The sequence below is a fragment of the Falco naumanni genome, chromosome 11 (genome assembly GCF_017639655.2).
Source record: "Falco naumanni isolate bFalNau1 chromosome 11, bFalNau1.pat, whole genome shotgun sequence".
NCBI lineage: Eukaryota > Metazoa > Chordata > Aves > Falconiformes > Falconidae > Falco > Falco naumanni.
This window is the reverse complement of record NC_054064.1, coordinates 7,106,015-7,127,987: the sequence shown is the minus strand read 5'-3', so window position 1 is coordinate 7,127,987 and position 21,973 is coordinate 7,106,015. Positions and strand designations below refer to the sequence as shown.

At 45.3% G+C, this 21,973-nt stretch overlaps 1 protein-coding gene across 1 annotated transcript in view; it reads right to left on the bottom strand.

Moving 5' to 3' along the window:
* XPR1 (xenotropic and polytropic retrovirus receptor 1) overlaps positions 1–21,278 on the bottom strand; it is a 109,198-nt gene extending 87,920 nt beyond the window's left edge. The window contains exons 1-2 of the mRNA XM_040609918.1: positions 21,135–21,278; positions 14,073–14,124 (exon numbers count right to left, since the gene is read on the bottom strand). Of these exons, the coding sequence (XP_040465852.1) occupies positions 14,073–14,124; positions 21,135–21,203 (121 nt within the window). The 5' untranslated portion in view covers positions 21,204–21,278. The remainder of the gene's footprint in view (positions 1–14,072; positions 14,125–21,134) is intronic.
* Between the last annotated feature and the right edge of the window lie 695 nt (positions 21,279–21,973).

Genomic DNA, 21,973 nt, shown 5'->3' with positions numbered 1-21,973 from the left:
AACTCGTTGCTAGTTTCATAGACTTCTCCACTTCTGGGATAAATATACTGCTTGATAAGACAGACATACAGTCTCCGTGCAGGTTCTACATTCAGACTATTGATACACGTATGCAAAACAAAATCTCTGTTTTCACGAAAATTGTCCCGAAACCCACACCCACAGAGGATGCACTATATATTTCTTACAGCTATGTGAAGATAAACTTTGCACTGCCTATGGAACTATAGGCAATATATCTTTCCCTTAAAAGTAACCCAGTTCCTTAGGCTTTGAAATGCAGGAGTAAACGTACCAACAGAAAGAACAACACCTAAGTAAAATAAATAAATAAAAAAAGCCACCAACCACAAAACATCAAAACCAACAAATTATTCACATTATCTTGTCGACAACAAAGAGCCCGTCAGTTCAGGTAGGCCTCTTCAGAGCTGCCATTTCTCCCCCCCCCCCCTTGCCAGTTTAGTTCCACTTTAGTTTAGGCAGCAGCATAATCCTCCCGCTTTGATCAGCTGCAAAACTGCTTGTTCTAAACAGACGGATGCGCGGAGCCGTCACATTCCACAGTCAGTCATCTTCTTGCAGCTTCCCCAGCCAGAAAGTGAGCACCCAGCAGCAGCTAATAGAGCTGGGTTCCTTAATTCAAGATCAAGAATATTTGTAAATAAATATACGTACAGAACACTTACTAAATAGGCCACTTTCTATTAGGATCTGAACAGATTATTTTTCTCCCACACACTGAAGAAAAGCACAAAAGATTAACTCAAGGTCGGCAGGCAGACACGGTACACCACGGACCTATACAACCAGGGAGTAGATGCTGCCTCCTCCCTTACAACTCTTCTCAGAAACAGCCACGGTCTTTGAAACCAAACTATGAATTTCCCTTTCCATCAACAAATGATTGCACCAAGCACGGCGTAGAAGAAGGGCGCTGGATAAAAACCAGCAAACTCCCTGCTTTGTTTAGGTTTCAAATAGCCTTTCAAGCCCTTGTTTTCATTTCAAATAACCTCTTGTCATCCTCCAAAACTGAAGATCTAGATAAATTAACTTTCCAACGAAGATCAGCGCAACATTATGCAAAATAGAAAGAGTGCTGCCTAATCCAGAAGCTGCAAGTGCAAAGCAGCTGCACTCACTTCCGACACAGCAGAAGTGAATTCTAACTTAAAAATCAGAAGCAGGACTTAGTATTAAAAAAATCTCAATGTAAGTCTTGAAAGACTAAAAACAGAGCTATGACTCAAACCAAATCTGAATCCACAAATAAGACTCAAACACTTTAAATACAGAAGTTGCCAACTCTCACCATACACAACACGACACTCGAGCAACTAAGCGTAGTACTTCAGGCACTTCCTCATTTTTGCTAATTTCTGTAAATAAACTTGAAATCGAAAAACAGAGAATGACAAAATGCCAGTTCTCAAGCAGTCCAAAACATCCTGGCCAAAGGGCTGGAAAAAGTAAACCTAAGAATGGGAAGAGAACTCATGGTGGCAGTTTTCTCCATTCCATTAGAGACAAATATTATCATCCAGAAAAAAAATAAAATTGAAATAACACCACCTCTTTGGTTTACAGTTACAACCCACTCCTAAAAGATGAAAGCTGTGCTGACATCAGTTAATACTCTGAGAGGTTTGGGGTTTACTTCCTCTGTTTAAAAATCTCACAACAGCAGAACTGTGCAAAGAGTGTAAGGTCTGACGGATATTTGCAACAGAACTCAAGGAAGTTGTGGTATTTAACACTATGTCTAAGCTTCTTCCCCTCTACTTTTTTTTTTTTTTTTTTTAATTTGGAATATTTCAAGTGGGATCTCCTGTAACTGGTATAAAGTGATTAGACAGTAACATTACAGCACCAGAAACCGAACACTTCCATTCTCCAGACAACACTTAGACAAAAAGACCGTTTTCAAACTCCAACAGGATCTTGCTGAAGTAACTGCAAAATAATGAGAGAAAAGAGCACAAGTATAAAGTGGTTTCATGTAAATCGCAGCTTCTTGCAGTATTCAGAATAAATCCCCCTGCAATATTCTAATTTTGCACTCCAGCACAAGTCAGTATAGGACTTAATAAAAATCAAGCCCCTTCAGATACCAGAAAGTTAAGACAAACTGGAAGCTAGTATTTGAAAGGCTTTGGCATGGTTATTCAGTATTATTTTTTTTTAAATAATAAAATTCAAAAGCCCACAGCATCAACCATAATCTTGAGATTCTTGTGCCACTTCCCCTTGCCACAGCAGAGGATCACTCATTTATCTGCTGCTGCACATGGTGTTTGTCCAGCAAAGGTAACAGAAAAAATTATAGGCTGGCTAGGAGCCATAATGGCAACTCTCCTCAGCGTAGGTGGAAGTTAGGATGGAGAAATTCATAAGGCAGGAAAAGAATACTGACACTAGCTTTTTACCCGCTCTAAAGAGTAAAATGGTGCACGTAAATGAAAATCTCAAACAGACATCGGTCTAGTTATGTACAAAAGAACACACAGCGCCGTAATTTCTCTTCCTTATTTGATAGGTAAAGCTTCAAAATATCTCAGAAAAGTTATCATGCGTGATACCATGCACCATAGAGGCACAGTTGAACACTAACGAGAGTAAAACACCCAAACAAAACGAGAATTGCAGCCAAGGTCAGAAGGTGGTGATGGAGCAGAAACACCTCTTCCCAAACTCACTCCATTATCACCCATACCTCAATATCCATGAAATCACTCCTGAAACAAATGGAGGATGGCAAACCCCTCCAGCATACCCTGCTTGCCACATAAAAAGGGGTCTGTAAAATTGCAGTAGAAGGCTGCAGAATTGCTACAATTAAGGTTTGCTGCCTTTGGTTTCAAAATGGCCACTGAACATCTTTATGTAAGTTAGGTAGAGAGACCAAAGCCTTTAAGCACAGGCTATAAAGCACTCTGTGTAACTACGGAAATACATAACTAAAGGATTTGGCAACCTAGCCTGACTTTATTAGCAGGGGTGGGGGGACCCTTCTTCAGCTGGCGAGAGTTCCTGCATCAGCAATTCCTGACTGACAGCTGGGCTGTACCAGCCTCCCTCTCCGTGTCCCCAGGGAAATGAATTCCGTGTCTGATGACTAATTCATTATTCGGATTTGTGCTTAGGCAAGTCCAAGCCCAGATCATGCACCTTCCAACGCTGAATTCCTCCTCAGCCGGAAAGTGAGCGGGTGCACATCTGTTCCATCTAGAACATCGCATTAGCATGCGGCCACATCAACCCAGCTCAATCAGCTGAGAACAAAAGCCGGGATTGAATCTGTAGGAGCTGGCTGAAAGCAGAAGAAACTGAAAGGGAAATTGGTACAGATCAATTCTAGCAGAGCTGCATTTGGATTTCTAAAACTGGAGAGGCAGATTTGAAAGCTCTTTTGTCGGTACCTTTGGTGCCTTTGAGACTCGAGCTCTAAGTCCTATTTAACACTGGCAGCAGCAAACTAACCTTCCACTGTAAGAAGACATGGGTGCAGCTCACACCAGAGCCAAAGACACCAGCTGGGGAAGCAGAGTGTCCACATGCACACAGAAACGTGAGCCAGGAACCAAAAGCAGCCTGGCAAGCTCCACTCCGCACTGCAGCCCCTCCAAGAGCCGGGGGCTGAGCCCTGACCCAGCTTCTGGCAGGCTGGCTGAGCACAGATGAACCTGCTTCACATCTCCCCTTCGCTATCCTTCTCGCTCCTTCGCCTTCTGAGGCTTCAGCATGAAGACATCTGCTGAAGAGAACAGTATTGAAGCTGCAGCAGGCTCCCCGCTGCTGATGTATTGGTAAAACTCACAGCTGACACGGTGCATTTTTGCAGGATCTGAAGTGTTCACCAGAACGAGCAGTCACCGTCCAGCCAGGATCACTGCAGCAGATGGGGCCGGTCAGGTGTGGCAGACCCTACCAGCTCAGCCTCCTGTCTCTAACCTCTCTGCCTCCAACTGCTCAAAATGTCATTCTCAATCCATATTTTACCATCTTACCCTGTGAAACACGTAGTTTTAATAAACAAGTCTTATCGACATCCTACTAATTGAATCTACATGATAAATGAATGTCGTGTGTTAAGAGCATCACCTACAGCATCTGAACCCTGCAAACGCATCCTCTATATACACAATTATCACTCGTGAGCACTGAGGTTAATCCAGTTTGATCACAGATGAACAGAAGGTATTTTTGCTCCTTGCCTTCTCTGGGAAGCCACCTTGTCTCTAGATTACAGTGAACTGTAATCTCGTAAAGGCTTCACAAGGACATGAAATTTCCAGCCAATGTCTTCCTTGCACCCATGTTCACCAAGGTCTGAGCAGGACCAAGCCTTGACTCAGGCTTCTAACGGAGAAGCGTGTTCTCCTGTGGCTGGGCAGGGGAAAAACTGAACCTTTGCCTTGGGCTGCTGCAGAGCTCAAGGACCATTTGGCACATACAAAAGACTATGAAGTAACGTGGAATGCCGTATCAGGCTGCCGGATTATTTATTTCCTTGCTTCCTAATTGCTACTTCTGATTAGGGAATACAAAGTCATATCAAAACACTGAAGTACAAACCATTAACCTATTTATAGACTTTATCTTATAGGTACATCAGCCAATCCTGTGCATTATTATCCCATTTTACTGCATTGTCTGTGACTCACTCCTACAGCTGTGCTCACAAGGGAGGTGCCTTTAAAAAGCATACCTGGCTTCACAAATTAGCAACCCCACCGCGAATGCTGCCGATGCCCCGGCACACAGCATTAAAAATACAGAGATATTCACAACAAACTCCTATAAATGACCAATTAGCTACAACAGGCAATTATAAGAACAAAGAATGGGGGTTTAGACCAACGATGCCCATTTTTCCCTATAGGTGACACATTATGGAACTGACTGCTGGACAGGCTAGGTGGTACAGAACGGCTCCGTCTCGGCAGAAGCGAGGAGCTCAGCAGGGCTGTTCTGGAGAGCTGTGCAGGGACAGTACACTAGCAAAGGCAGTACCAGAATAGCAGCCCTGGCCACATGTCAGAACAAGCCTGCAGCTGTGGGACAAGATAGATCCCGAGTTAGCAGCTCACTTGCGCTGATCTCTTCAGCTTCTCTGCACTTTGTCCCACAAATACATTAGGAGCATTTATAAAAGCACGCTAAGCAATTACAGTAAAAATAAAACCCAGATTATAAACACAGTCTGGATGTCAAATTTGCCTCTTTTGGCTATTTAGAGCTCACATTTCAGCACACAAAAAACACACACCCACCCTAAAATGTGTGCCTGGAGCTATAAAGGACATGCAAAATAAATTGCATTTATATTGGAATGTTATGGCATGCAATTCCCCTCTTCCCAATCACACTGCCTGCCTCTCTTGTTAAGTCAAATAGCCTGTCAGCTTCTCATCAGAAAGCAGAAATTGGTTTTCCATCTCCTAGGAGATAAACAAGGCCTCCCCCTCTGCAGAGGGGAAGTTGAGCTGCTGAGTGCATAAGAGCCAGTGCCCACAAACCGGCGGGCAGGGGCTGGGGGGAGGGGGATGTCACCCGCGGGCTCTGCACCATCCCAGTGCCTCTCTGTGCCCACCACAGTGCCAGTCACCTTCCTGGACAGTAACGACTTTAAAAAGTCGATTGGTGTTATTTTCATGCAGTTTTCTTTGTGATTTTTAGCTGAACAGACACAACTCTGACTCACAGTGCTGCTGCCTTACAACTAAGGAGCTTTAGGTACCACGCATTAGTAAAATATCCTTTACACTTCTCTTGATGCTACACCCTTCACAAGGGAACAGAACCGTAGGATCAGACTTTTAGATTTAGGCTGTGCTAATACAGGGGAAAAGGGTTACCACACTTGACAGAAGTAGCATAAATGAATCTAAAAAATATTAACTCAACAGCTGTATCATAAATGGAATACAGTATTTTTTTGCTTTAATCTCAAGGCTTTTGAACTGTGGCATTGTAAAATTAAGATGCTGTAATTTTGCAGTTTTATGCTGTAACTAAAAGTTAAAGATTGTGTATTTACAAAAAGCAGAATTACATATTAAAATTAATTCATGGTCTATTTTTACTAAGAAGGGGTCAAGCTGCAAGGCTACAGATACACTGTAAAAAAAAAACAAAAACACAAAACCAAAAACACAGTAACAGGTGAAATGCGAAACTAGCCTTCATTTTTACTTCAGGTATCAGGGAAAAAGAAATACGACCAGGAGTGGGTTGACTTTTCACCACATCCTTGCTAATTTTAGAATTACTTAATCAAAGAGACAGACCTCCTCACGTTCAGAGACCGTTACTGTGGTAGCTGCTGCGTGGCCCCACAGCAGATGAAGGTATACACAAGTGACAGGACCGCTCCAGCAGGGAGGTGCCCAGGGACAGCCTTTGCTCTGCCACCACATCACACACCGTCAAGACTCCAGGGGGTATGGGCAAGTTGGCCACTTTTCTAAGGTATCTTATAAGCAGCTACGACGTAGAAGAATGAGATTTCCTTCCAGGGATATTCTGCTTGTTCCCTCGCCCACAGCATGCATTTTTAAAGACAGAAAGAAACCAATCAAATTTCATTCATATTGCATTATTCACCAAGTAGCTATAGTCTCATCCAAAATCTTAATTGTCTAATAATTCAAATCACCTATTTCAAATACAGCTCCAAAGGAATGACTAGAAACCCAGAGGCTGCCTCCTACACATGCACTAAATCTTGCTGTTAAGCTGTCTAGCGCAGTCTTTTTTTGAAACAAAGCAATAAATACTGGCCTCTTGTACATACATGTGTAATGCTGCTTCATTTCTACAGCCAAAATGCTGTTTGATGTTTCACTGCTGTCTCAGGAGTGCTTCGTTGAAGGCATGGCTGTCTGTCAATCTTCTAGTTTTGCAAATCTTTTTCTAGTTTACAACCCTCAAGTTTTGACCACCAACACGAAACCTGGCACACACCAGTTAAATTAAGAGCACTGTTAATTCCTCTAACCACTAAAAAGGTAACAGACCAGCATTTTAAATTACTGGAAAGCAAACACAGGAAGGAAAAAAAAGAGGAAAAAGAAAGGCACAATTGAGCTTTACCCTACATACATTGTTAAGGGATCATCTACAGCCCTTCTGCAGCTGGAGTGATAAGCAGTTTGCAGACTTGCAAAAGAAACCTTCCCCTAGGCCAGCCTTGACTAGCAGGTCCAGCTTTCACCGCTACCTCCTGAGCCACATACAGCTCTTCAATGATGCTGGCTTTAATAGCTCTTAGTACTCAATACCAAAAGATGCTTAAGTAAAGAAAAACAGGGTACGGAACAAAATTACAGGGCTATGAACTGCCCATCCCTAAGCCTTGAGCCTACACTTTTTGGTACACTTAAGACTCAAGTTCTTCACCCAGTGTGAATGCCCCAAAGCTCTCTGAGCGTCTGAGGAAGTAACCCAGGACAGGTCGGAAGGCAGAGGAAAAGGAAAGGCAGCTTGCTCAGCAACAAGGCGAGCTCCTCGGCTCATGCACACAGATGAAGTGGCGTACCAGCCCAGGACTGGTCACAGGGCAGATGGAAAGCATGAAGTCCGCTGTTTCCACCCATCGCAATCACAAGCTTCCTTCAGAAAGAAGCAGCGATCTACACTGCCAACCTACTAAACTACTTCCCACCACAACCTTCTTCGTTACCGGGCACGGTCCCACACCAGCTTCCCAGGGAAGCTCCCGTCTGCACCCGGGGTACTCTCCCACAGGCCTTCTGGAGCAAGCGGTTTCTGGGAACTGAAAGGTGCAAAAACACCAACTTGCAGCCCACAGGAACCAGGAGCTGCACGGAGGGCAGGAGCCCGAGCACACCAGTCCCTAGGGGCAGCAGAAGGGGCTGCTCCCTGCCACCAGGACAGCTCTGGGTGGACGCTGATGCCACAGCTGGAGAACCTGGGGTCTATGCAACAGTAATAAAATCCAAACTTCCATTTGGCCGGTTGTCCGCGCTACCAACAAGTTACTCTCAACCATTCCAGCTCCGTATCTAACCCAACCTTTATTCCACACCCACATTACACTAATTAATGGTTAAGCAGAACTCAGTCACTCAGTACTCAATACCTCTGAGGCAGTCACTATATCAACAGCGTAGGTGGCTGTGCATTACTCTGAATGAACAGAAAGTGGCATGCGTTGGTATGAAGCACGCAGCGCGGTCAGGCTCAGGGCTGACTCGCTGCAAACACTGTGCTGCTTTCAACAGCAAAACAATTTTTACCTGAGAACCATGGTACGCTACATTTTCATACAGGCATCTGTGCTCCAAATACTTTGGTGATCAACCAGCTGTTCTCCCACGCTACTCTGCACCCTACCACAACCATATGCACTGTTTACCTTTCAAATTTTACTGCCCCTAGGGTAAGAGAAATCAGACATCACCTCCTTTCCTAAACGCTGGTAAGCGGCCAAGTTCTCCTCTTGTCCACCGTCTGCATGCTCTGGAAGCCAACATTTTCAACAAACCCAATAACCTATTTTTCTATAGCTAGTCCCATACCTGGCATCGGGTCTCCAGCTGAGAAGAGGACAGTCATGGGATTATTTTTTTGAGTTTACAAACTGGTTATAAATACGGAGGCCTCCAGACTGAATTACTATCTGCACAGAATCAAGGACCAGCACCTAGGGTGTAGGACACCAACCTGTGGTCACATGCGTCCTTCAGAAGGACGCCAATCCCTGTGTCCTTTACGGGTATGTAACAACACAGTGAAATAAAGATCAAGCATTAATCTGCTAGTGGCTGCTTCATCATAGGTGATGTGAAGCAATTCTGTTGAAGATTCCCTTAAGCATTCCCATGTAAACAAAACCTCAGTCCGCTACCTAGTATGCTTATGCAATTGGAAATAGATGTTTTATTTTGAAATAGAAAGAAGACATTTGTATATACACAGACAAACCATAAGCCTTTGATCAACCCTACAAAGCACATCTGCATATAGCAAACAAAAACTGTCAGCCTCAATTTCCTCTGGAAAATAAGAACATGATTTCCCACACACTGCTTATTTACTAAGATTGCTTATCACCCTAAGAATATTGTTTTATTTAGTTAGTAACAGAGATAAATCCAAAATAAAGACTTGTAGCTATCAGTTAACACGGTAAGTGTATTACAAACAAAAGCAAACAAGGGTGTAACTACACAGGACATGCCAGAAGTGCTGGCACTCTCAGGATGTCCCCAACTTGCACCTCTTGCTTTTCTAATCCAGTGCAAGTAAACGGGCCACCATACAGGTTACAAGTACCAGCAGAGGAACTCCACGACCACTAAAGCTTTCCTCCTCCCAACCAAATGTTATTTCAACATCATCTATTAAGTCTGGGTTTGAGTTCTACCTTAAAGCACCCGTACTCCCCACTGGTATGCTGTTACACCATTCCAGCACCACACAGCCCTTCACCCAGCAGTGATCCTCGTTCGAAAGGTGCCACTGGAATTCAGGACTGGGGTTAAGTGGAATAAGTAATCTCCATAACAAGAGGATACAACAGAATGCTCTTGTACTGATAATATGAAGACAATGTTTGTTTACACAAGTATTAAAGGGAGATTAAATTTCAATATCTGAAAGACAAATATTCTAGGAAATACTTAGAGTGGACCCTGTCCATTCGAGCAGATAATCAGAATGAATAATTTACAGCCCCACTTTCATCTATGCTCAGCTGAGAAGAGCCGCATCATAAGGAGCTTGGGGAGATACAGACACATCTGCTCACCAAGTGGAATAATCAGGAGGACTCCAAGCAACAGTGGTCCAGTAACCCATTTTACTTAGTTGACAAATGGGACAGGAAGCAGTGGGAGGAAGAAAGAAAGCAAAAAAAAAAAAAAAAAAAAAAATCAGCATGCTCATGGTGAGGTCATTTTTTCATGCTTTTGCAATATTGCACATTCTGCCTTGGAGAAAACAAGTGGTACACTAGGGTTTTACCTCTAAATTGTCAGATTCTTCCTAAAGGTAGCTCAGGGTTAAGGAGGAGTGCTTGCTCACACTGACCTGGCATGTTTGCATGCAGCCTTCCTGCCATGCCATGAGGACTCATAAGCTGAGAATAACATCATGGCAGCATCAATTCATCCAGATTGTTCCGGCAACCAAGTAAGCAGCACGTATAACAAACAGCTAACAAAGCGAACGCGCATGAAAAAATTCTCCAGAAATTCAAGCAAGTCCCATCACACAGCTGGGAATCAAGCATTATTTGATACTTTCTCCAGTGATGTATACAAGATTGAATTAACAAACTGAACACTGATTTTGTACAGATGCTGCTCAGGTAGAAGGATGGTGCAGGTTTCACCAGGGGAAAGCCTTGTAAAGAGATGATGAGCATCTGGAGGACTAACACTGGCATATAGAAAACATGTTACAAAGTAGAGACGGGGGGGAAAAATGTACCTTTGAACAGATTAAAGAAATCTCTGTGTACAGCTAACAAATGCCAAAAAAGACATGCATACAGTCTGTTACAACTCTCGTGAAACACAGGGAGCCACAGCACCTTGCAGTAGCGTCAGGGGACAGCTATAAACAATCTCCTCCTATCCTACAGCCTTGACAGGTTTTGCTTATTCACAGCTAAAGGGGGTTTTGCTAGCATCGCAGTCTGTGTTTATTACCTGAAAAAAGGAAAAAGCAGGTAGGCATAGGTATGATTCAATGTAGCACAAGAAGGGTCACCAGGTAACTAGATAAGGAGCAGAGTAAAAGTTGCACAATTTAGAGCCAAGATTCTCCTCCTGGCAACGCTTTGTTCGCTAAAGTAGCACTAGGACCATCAGCTGCAGAGCTCAAGAGTCATTCCGAAGTTACTTTTGTTTACCCATGTCCCAACCACAAACAGGAGATTCCTAAATACAAACCCACTGAAATCTATTAATGATGGATGGTTCACCTATTACCTGCCTTGCCTATTACTTACAACATGCCTTGGCTGGGTAGCCCCCCCTTTTTTTCGCTTGTTTTAAAGGGTTTCCAAAATGCTTCCAGCATGCTACTAAGCAATACAAAGCATTTCTGTACATACACAAATTTACCAGCTGACATAGTAAGCAGCCTGCAGCAGAAATCTAAGAAACTTATTCACAAGTCCTGAATTAAACATCCAGCTGAGAGGAATAAGAACTAGGAACAGCCTCAGCTTCGGTATACAAAACTCACTCTTCTTCAGTGTCCAATGTATTCACTGAAGATTAACTTTACAGTACATGCAAGGTAAGTCAAAACCAACTGTGCAAGTCTACAGTGTGTCTGTGATCAACTAGGTCAATTAGAAAATGGATTTTAGTTAGACCAATCTAAAATGAGATTGCATTAGGCTCACACAGGGAAGCTGGGTTTCAGTACCATGCTCCTGCAGTTTCTGTGCTAAACTCAAAATAACACCGAAGTATTCATTGCAAAATCCATATTAAACTGAAAACATGCAAATCAACAGCCAGCCCCTGACAGCAGCTGCTACATTCTCCCACCAAAGTCCATGGAACTTGCTCCATCTCCTCCGAGAGGGACTAGAGCAGCGTTTTGGGTGCAGTTTGTATGCAGTCACGTACTAACCCTGGCCTAAGGCTTCTATGAACAAAGGCAGAAGGGCTTAAAGGAGAAGGAAGTGAGAAACAGGGATGGAGAGATACCCGGTCTTGCCCCATTCCCAGTACAAGCCTTTCCTAAAGCCACAGCTCGTGGAAAAGACATCTGCCTTCCCTCCATCACCTCTGTGCTCCCACAGGCAATGGCAGAAGAATCCGCTGGCTTGGACCTGCCTGCTCAGACAGCCCAGTCACTCCAGCGCAGGCAGCCTGGCCCCATCCCGAGCAACACCCAGTTTGCAGAGAGGAACCCAGACACTTAAAGAACAAAACAGATTCTAAGCAGAGAGAAAAAAAGGGAGGGAAAGAACAAACTTTTAAATATCCAACTGCCACGCATACACTCACATTCCCTTAACGAACAAAAGGTGAAGGAGTTAGTACAGATGCTCTCTACTTAAAGGCAGGTCAGGCAAGACAGAGGTAAATGTGAGTGGCTCAACACAGTTTGGATTACTGTGCTCTCTACAGTACAGAGGAAGCGACCCGATCCCCCCCCAAATGAACACAACGCTGTTCTACTTCTGAAAAGTGTCTCAAGTCATTACTTTCCTTTTGTTGAGGTTTTGAAAGCGTTGAAGGCAGAAGCACGTCAAAATTCTTTTAACATTTAAAAGAGCATAAATACAATATTATGCCATTTTATTCTTCACCTCCTGCTTTGCCAAATATGTTTATACACAAACATCACAGCACATTACAGAACATCAGTATACCACAAGCATTATAAAAAAAGAAACCAAAATGCTGAATTATAACACTTCCAGAGTTTTACGGCTAGCAGCTCAAAGCCCACCCTGAAATTCTCAGTGTTACCAGCAAAACCCAGTGAGTCACATCCAAACACGATCAAAAAGATTACAAAATTTTATTAGCACAGACACTATTTGTTCCCACTGTCAATAATAAACTAACAGATACAAGAAAGAAAAGGAATCTTGTAAATGCTCCAGTCTTCCATAAAACTAATGCTGGATTGTCAGTAAAATTAGAAAGTTGTCTTTAAAAGTTAATAAAGACAATCACTTTGGTCTACACAAAACACTTTAGCTCCTCTAAGCCAGAAAACTGGTCTAATGCTGTTGGGGAGAAAAGGTTTGTGGGTGGGTTTTAAGCAATTTTGGCACTCAAAAAAATAAAGCAAGATTTCCCTCTTTTGCCAGCCTATTGCTGGCAAGTTTTCCAAAGATAACCCATATATTTTAGATGATGCTAGGACCATAACCTTTAGCAATCCAGTTCTAGGACCTGCACTTTAGAGAAAAGGGCGACTGATTTAACAAAATTAAGAGGCTGAGCCAAGTGAGCAACTGTCAGGTTAAACCTAAAGATTATACTTGTCTGAGCATTGCTTCAAGGAAGTTTTCAGCCTGGACTGCACCTCTGAAGAGTATGAGGAAAGACTGCCCTGTCACACACACACACTTTGGCTATTAACTATTTGTTTTTAAATTCTGACCCAAGAACAGGTAGAGTTATATGAAAAAAAAATCAAAATCCCACATTATTTTAACTATGTCATATCTCATTTCCCAATTCTAATCAACACAAAGTAGTTAGTAAACTAACATTAATAGTGACTAGCACTACTTAGGTTAGCCAACTGACTACACTAGAAGCAGCCGTTGTTTTTCTGCTCTATAAATATGCAAGAAGCCCAGAACTGCATTCGAAGAGGTTAGTGAAATTAACATTACACTGCAGTCAAGGTGAAAATAATAAAGGTAAGGAGGTTTAAAAACCACTTTGAAATCCACACGAAGGGCAAGAAGTAGGGAGTGAAGCAACATAAAGGCAAAACCTAGTCAGTACTACAAAGAAAATGAAAGTAAGAAGAAAGATAAAGAAAGGGCTCTATTGACAAATTTTGCACAGATCACTTAATTAAACAGACCATTCAAAATGCAGTGAGCTCAAACCCAAATGCTGCACTGAAATATCAGTGGTAATAAATGCATGCAAACAAGAAAATATACTCATGTCCACATACGAGAGGTAGCAAAGCATTCAGGGAGGACGCAGAATGAAAGGACGAGACTCTTCCAGTTCAAATCACCGGTAACAAACCAATAACCAGTATCTCTCTAGCACAATTATCTTCCAAAGTGGCTAGCTGTCACAGGAAAACAAAGGTCTATTCTCAAGCGATGAAGAAAGTACTTCCACCAGTGAATGCCCTTATAAGCAAGAAGAATCCAGCTGTTACAGTCCCAAACTATACAAAGACATTTATTGTCCTAATGACAGAGGACAAAGAGTTCTAACATCAAAATTAGCACGCAGGCTGTGAAAGGCCAAGAATTTGCCCATCAGGATACTGAGTTTACCAATTTAGGAGGACTGAGGACAGAAAAGTAGCAGAACTACGTGTCCAGCGCTCAATGCCAAGAAAAACATGATTCTCTATCACAATTTGCTTACCTTCTATAGAAGGGGCCTGGTCCACAGCTGCATATAGCATCTCTTTCAAAGCCTGCAAAGGAGAGGAAGACAACAAGGAATACAGTTAGTACTAAAAAACCAGAAAATACATTATTTTGCTATGCCCGTTTGAAAACCAAAGCAATTAAAGCTTTTTTATCCTCTAGAGTGACACAGAAAGCTATGATACGTGATGTCAACACTATGACACATATTTCTGTTAACAAAAGAAATACAAGTTCATGTTTACTGACTGCTTTGTCCAAAGCCTGTTGCCTTATGAATCTATAAAATTTATTCCAACTGAATCTTTCAATATCTTCCTTTGGAAAAATATTTCCTAGTTGGTAGGATGTCAAAAGTTTTTTGTATAAAAAAAAATAAAGGCAAAACAAAAAATGTTGCGTGACACAAAGAAGATTGTCAAGGCAAATGGAGGAAAAGCAGCCTCGGGGATTTCTTATCACTGTTATATAGGAGTACAGAAAAACACATACGTTCTAAAAGCTGAAGACAACATGACAAAGGAGATTAGGGAACCAGGGCTGACAGCCTTCTCTTGAGGTGGAAGCTGAAGGACAACATTAACACCAGCCAGAATTATTCACCAGGTGTTCAGGTCCAGACCACAGAACAAGCCACTCGCCCACGCTCAGGTTGCCAGTGCAAGAGATGAGCAGTGCAGGCAGCAGGAGCAGGAGGCAGGGCAGGCCCTGCAGCTAAGTACTGAGCACCCCGGCAGTAACCCCTTTCTTTATCAGAGCCAGGAGGCAGGCACCACATCAGAAACCTCATCACTTGCAATTCCTTTTCGGAAGACCTCTTTCCAGACAGTCATGAAGATGCTGGTATCGTTCCAGTCATAAAGACTCGCCCTCTCTCACATCGCAAGTGCAAGCAAGAATCAAACAAACTGAATTCAGATCAACAGTTGAAGGAATAACCTGGACCATAATTTTGGAACTAGAAGCCACTAGGAAGGGCCCATTCCTACTGCAAAGTGAGTTGTTTACACACACACACACACACTACTTGATAAAGATAGGCATCTTAATGCTCATACTGAACGTGAGTGTGCTTCACGTGCAGCTGCTGCGAAAACTAGATTTTATTCCCTTCACTTTTAAGCCCACAGAAATCTAACACACTAAAGTCATACAGGTCTTTCTAGTTCCTGGCTCTTCTGCCCTGCCTGTTGCCCAACACATCCTGTAGGTCTATAGCCCCACACCTCTGCATTTACCATCTTGTGTGTCCTCCTCCCCCAGGTCAAAACATCACAGCCTAATTAACAAATAAATACCCTGATACCCTCAAGGCGAAAACCACGAGCTCAGCAGCTGGAAACTCAGCACTGTTGTAACATAGTGGTTATGATCCTGTTAAGCAAATACAAGGTCTAAAGGACATGTCTGTTTATCACAAGATATCCTAGGTGGCAGGCTACACCGGCAGCTCTGACCCGACTCCTGAGCCCACAGAGGTCTCAGCAAAGGTCACTTGCATAATTGTTTTCCCAACAGAGCCACTGCTGAACGATCCCGACTCTCGTTCCAGTGGCACTGCTCTCCTCTACCCTCAGTGGTTTTTTAAAATTCTTCCCCAACACTGGCCACTTCAGTCCTTTTGCTCCATGACTCACTGGGTCAGCAGCACATGATCTGTCTCCGTACATCAAGTGCTCGAAAAGCTTTCCACCTTCTTCAACCCACTCATCATCCTTCCCTACCTGTAACTTTTTCCACGAACCACAACCACATGGCACAGGATGAACGAGCGTGAAGAGACAGCAAACTGAAGGTCACTGTATTAAGAACTCCATCCCTTAAACCCACCCAGAGGTAAACTCCCAGCGTACTTCCTACCTCTGGTTTTACCAGTCATTAAAAAAAAAAAAAAGTAATTAAAAAGGACAACACTGTTGATGGCCCTGCACTGAACAATCTTGAAAGCTGAAGGTGTCAGTCATCCCGCAGACCTCTCCCCATGCAGACTGACATATCACAATCTGGCAGCTGCAGGGCAGCAGATTTTGTTACTGCTTACCTGACCTATATACATAACACAATAACCTGAAAGTGAAAGGCTCAGTGCTCCTGGATTACAGAATTTTAGAAACAATTGTTTCCAAGTTATTCATCACACTGTCAACTTCAACCGTTTAAGAATTACACTTTCTACCCTCAAACTAGACAAAAAGGGTTATTTCTTTGCTTTAAACTGCACTGGTGATACACTTCGCGCCAGCAGCAAACTTGTATAAATGTTCATATTAATAGATAAAATAACGAACAAAAAAGGCAGAAAGGAAACTGACTTAAACGCAACTGTCAAACCTTAACAGAGAATAAATCCAAGGACAAAAAAACCTCAAACCGCTTGAACAAAACCATTGTTTTAAAGGAGCAGCTTTCAAACTGCTTACGCTCTTCCAAGCCCGCCCGCTAACACCCAGAAGGACAAACAGTGAAATAACACAACAGATTTGTGTCAGGAGGTGGCAAGCCTGGGTGCGAACTGCCGATCATGAAGCGGGGTTTGATGAGCAGAGTTGGCCACCTCCCAAAAACGGAAAGCCTGTTTCTGGAAGGGAGGCTCTGAAGGCAAGCAGGCTACCTTAGCTATCAGTTTCATTTTCTCCACCTACTTCCTGCTGGAGGTTGTGCCTCGGAGAAATTATTTTAATACTTAGCAACCTGTTTCTCTTCTCTCCGGAGGCAGAAGTGCTTCAAACCTGGAGGCTTCTTAAAAGGGAAGTCACCCGCTCATACCTTTTGCCCATCTCTCTCATGAACTTTGCACCTATAACTGTTCTAATTCTCCTTCTCCCTCACATGCTGCAATTTCAAAGGTATTAAGCACTTTTTCTTAAAAAAAAATACCACCAGAATTCTGCATCCAGATAAACAAATGCAGGCCACATTAACTGAAACAAAACTGCCATCTGGCAATTGCAAAACTTCACTGGAGCAACACTCTCCTCTTTCTCCTAAAAGCACTCCAGAGACGGACACAAGAGCGAAGGAAATCTGCAGCATGGTTTACGGATAAACAGTGGGCTAGCAACCCAACAATTTCACCGTGTATTAAGTGAATTAAACTGAGTGAAGCACACTATTAGCAAAAAAGCATCAGCTGAAATTCATCTAAGAGTTATTTGAATTTGTTCAGTACTGACCACATGAAAAAGAGAATTCTGTTGTCTGACACAAAAAGATGGGATTTTGTTGGGTTTTGCGTTTTATCCTTATGCCAAAGGAACTGAAGAGTAAACAAACAGTCCAAAACTTAAGGTTTTAAGACAAGAAGTGCAGGAAAGCAGCACATGCCGCAGCAGTAATTTAACAGGCTCAGAAAAGGGCTACTCAACTTAACTGAAGATACCTGCCAGATCCCCTGAAACACGGTGAGCAAACCTTTTCATTGCTGCTGCCAGGGTCGGGGCACATCCCTGGGTCACTGCCCAGCAAGAGCCCGCTTGCTGCGCACTGCAGATGCTGCAGCTGCGGGATCTGAGTGCCCAGGTACGTGCACACACCCCTAAAACCGCTGCTCCCCTCCGCTGCCATCTTCGCACAGAGAAGGCAGCAGGTACAGATACTTGAAGCATTACTTTTAACAAAACAGGAAGTTTTTGGATGACAGCCATTGAAATCAGGACCAAAGTTGTTCAAAACTTTGGCATATTTAGCATTTAACACAATTAACAAGCATTTCCACAAAGGAAGCATTTGTCAATACAATGTTTTAAACCAAATCACATCCAGGGAGTAGCCTGATAATGACACTCAGTACTTCAACAATAAAAATGCCCCTTTACATTGGGATTCCATATTGTGTTATTGCCACTGGTCCCCACGTAAAGACCTGCTGATCACCTGGCACTGACTTTGGTTTCACGAACCATCAGCTGGGAACGGAGCTTGTGTAGTAAATGCGATGTAAAATTTGCATGCTTTCATGCAGTCTTGAGAATGGAAAGTCAAATCAAGCCAATCAAGGTTTGTGTAAAGTTCCGTGTTAACGCCAACTCGTGGCAAAGGTTTTTGTGAAAAGCTGAATGAAACAGAATAGCACATGTCATCATTTTTCCTCTTTTCTACAAGCCAAGTGCTCTTTCTCAAAAAGCAGACGCACAGTAATGGCCACTGCAGAGCCTCTGCTGAAAGAAAATAAGAACCTAAGCCACAGCTATCAAAGTATATCTTCTTTTTGTCTGTTTTAAGGAAAAACAACGGGTTTTTCTCTCTCTAAAGCTCTTCCATCGACTGATTATCTGCCCTAAGCCCAGGGAACTTTCATACTTCCTAAAAGTATTACAACACTTAAACAGATTATTGTTGGATGGAAAGATCACATTAATGGTAAAAACTTTGAGGACCGTAAACTGTTAAAAGACCACCTGAAAGTGAAACTACATTTTTAGATATTTCAAAACACAACAGTCTCATTCTTTCTCTTAACATTATCAGCAACAGACTACACCCTCCTCCCAGTTTGACTGGCGGTTGATGCAAGGCAATAATGGGATCATCGAACCAGAGACACATCACCTGGTGAGGATCTCACAAGTTACCTGGGTCTTACCACACTTTGGGGCCATCCAACTGCATGAGTCACCTGCACACCAACGGAACTAACTACAAATATCAGAGTAGAAAAATAAGATGACTACACGTAAGCTTTATGGTACAGAACGACTTAAAGCAATTTCTATACTGTCTTCTAGTCCTTTCACCAGCATCTCGAACTTGACACGGGAAGGCCCTGGAAACAGGAATAATCTTTTCAGAGTTAAAACCCTACACAACAAGACCTCTCACTTGATTACTGTTTTAATTAAGAAGGAAAAGATAGGAACTGTCAGATGAAGAAACATTCTAATGCTATTACATATACAAATAATTCTTAAAAATTTTACTATGATGCATGCTGTAAGCGCTCCTGCACACAAGTAACACAAGCAATGTTTGGCCTTAGGTCTGCTAATCAACAACTCAGATGATTTTCTTTTTTCTTGACAAAGGGGAGTTGTATGCTCTTTGCCACAAGTACAGCCAACAAGTAAGCCGAGGTAGCACCGACCTTCCATGCACCACACCCACACGACCACCAGTTATTGAATAATAAATGCCAGGCTCTTCCACTACTGTAATATGCATGAGCGGGAGGCTGACTCACATTCAGCCAGCTGCAACAAGGGAAACAAAGAGTTTTGAAAGTTATTACTAAAAAGGAGGGTGGGGGGTTGACTTCAATTCACTCTACGTTAAGCTATCTAGCCAAGGAGAAGATTACTTGAAGTCTAGAAGGAGTAAACAACTCGAAGGAAGTTTTTACTGGATGCCACCTTTATTTTAAATTGGGATGGGGGAAGGGAGAATGACATAATAATACTGCCCTAGTTAAAACACCTGAAAATTAACCTCCTATAATGAAAACAGTGGCCGATAAGCAGCAAGAGTTCTTCACACATTAATCAAGGTGTCATAGTTCACTGGGTCTCTCCTTTACTCTCCCCACCGCAGCTCTATCTGGTCAGGCGGCAGCCAAATCTTCTGCCCTTCTACTTCCTCCCTGACTAACCTCTTTGACCCACCTCCAAACCTTCTCTTAGCAAGACACACAAGTTTTCCGTTTCCAGGAACGGATAACAACCCTTGCACGGACAGCCCACCAGAGACACGATGCACAACTAAGCCGGTACTTTATTTTATCGAGAAAATGGTTTTCCTCCTTCTCAAAGACCAATGCATTCTTTGGTCACCTAGCTCTCCACCTAATTCAAGAAGATCACAGTTTTGTTCTAAAGTCAAATCTGACCACAGATTTTATTTAAACATCCCTTCCTCTGCAGTCAGGTAAAGGAAAGCAAAGGAACAGTCAAAAGGGCAAATATAAACTTTTCAAGTGCAACGTTATAACAAAGCAAGCCAAGGTAAACGTGATCTTCCTTGCAGATGCAGACAGATTAATAGGGATACTAGAAAGAAATGGCTTTTATAGTCCTACAGAGAAAACACAGGCCTTTGAATGGTAACAAATGTTGGACGGTTTTGACTGATTCCATCAGTCAGGAAGTTTGCTGATGGTGGCTCTCCCATAATCAGCTTTCCGTTGCCTAGTTTAATTATTACTTGTGGAAAAAGACCAACCCCAGCAGCACCAGCCACTTCTGCTAATGCTGAAATAGGAAACGGTTCCACTACAAAAAATCCACCTTCAGCTTCACCTAGTTAAAGGCAGGTCAAGCACCAGCACGACGAACCTGCAGCCAAGCCATCGGCGCGACATTTAGCAAAGCGGCGTGCTAAAACCCCAAAAGCTGTGTTCTGCAAATAATTCACAATTAATGCAGCGGGACTTTGTGTAACCGGCGCTGACAGATGTCCCGATGCCAGCGGTTTGCCTGAAACCGAGTGTGAAGCCGAGAGACGCAGAGCCTCGCTGGCCTTATAAAAAATTTTTAAAAATTAAAAAAAAAAAAAAAAAAACAAACAAAAAAAAAACAACAAAAAAGGCGCCGGTGCCAGGTTTGCCGCCGCGTTTGGAGCCGCCCAGGGAGCCAGCGAGGACCGCGGCCCCCGCAGGGCGAAGCCGGCGGGCGGGGGAGGCTCGGCCCGGCGGGCGGGGGGTGCTGCCGGGCTCCTCGCCGGAGCTGAGCCGCCCGCCCCGGCCGCCCCCCGCCCGCCCGGAGAACTGGCGGTGGTGCTGAACGGCCGCCGTGCAGCCGGGCTCGGCCGGGGACGCCCAGGAGCCGGGCGCTGCGCGGCCCCGCCGGCCGCACGGCCTCCGCCCGCACCGGAGGCTGACGGGCAACGACCGGCGGCGCGGCGCTCGTCCCCCGCGGAGCGGGTCGCGGAGGGCCGGTAGCCGCGGGGGAGCACGCTGCTGGCGCCCGCCGCCAGCCATCGGGCAGGACAGCCGCCCGCGGCGCCGCGGCGCGGGTGCGCACTGGAGGGCCCCCCCGGGCACCGACCGCCCGCCCCGGGGGCGCAGCGGGGCCGGTCCCGCACACCCCGGCCCGGCGACGAGCGGTGCCCGCGGGCGGCGCGGCCCTACCTCATACTGGATGTACTGCTTCCGCCACTCGGGCGTGATGTGCGCCGCGAGGTGCTCGGCGAACTTCATCCTGCCGCCGCCGGGCCGGGGCCGCGCTCGCTCTGCGCCTGCCGAGCCGCCTCAGCGGCGCCTGGCTGCCGCGGGGCCGCCGCCGGTAGTGGGGGGCGGGGGGGGGGCCGCCGCCGCACATGGGCCCCCGCCCGCCCGCCCCGCCACTCCTCAGCCCGCCTCGGGCCTCCTTCAGCGCCGCCCCGCCGCCACCGCCGCCGCCTCCTCCGCCGCCGCCGCCATCTTCCCCGTCCCGCCGCCCCGCCGCCGCCTCCCAACCGTCAGCCGGCCCCGCAGCCAACCGGCCGCCGGCAAGGCGGCATCGCCACGGCAACCGCCGCCGCCGCCCACCGCCGCGCGGGGCGGGCGGGGCCCGGCGGGGGGGCGGGGCCCGGCGCGGGGCGGGGCGCGGGGCGAGCGGCTCCGCCCCCTGTGGCCGGCCCGGGCGGGGGGCAGCGGCGGGAGGGCGGCCCCGGCGCGTTGTGCCCGACCTGCCCGGCCGCGGGGCCGGTTCGGGGCCTCCCGGGGCGCCCCCGGCCCTCGGGATGACTGGCCCGGGCCCCCCAGGGGCCATGGCAGCGCTGTGGCCGCCCCAGGTGCGCCCTGGGCTCCCCGGGGCTGGCTGGGGCTGGGCTGGAGCAGGGTGCGATGGGGGTGGGAACGGGAAGGACAACGGTATGGGAATCGGATGGCAACAGAAATGGAATGGGAACAGGAATGGGATGGGGATGAGGTGGGGATGGAATGGGAACGGGAATGAAATGGGGAACGGGGATGAGGATGGGGATGGG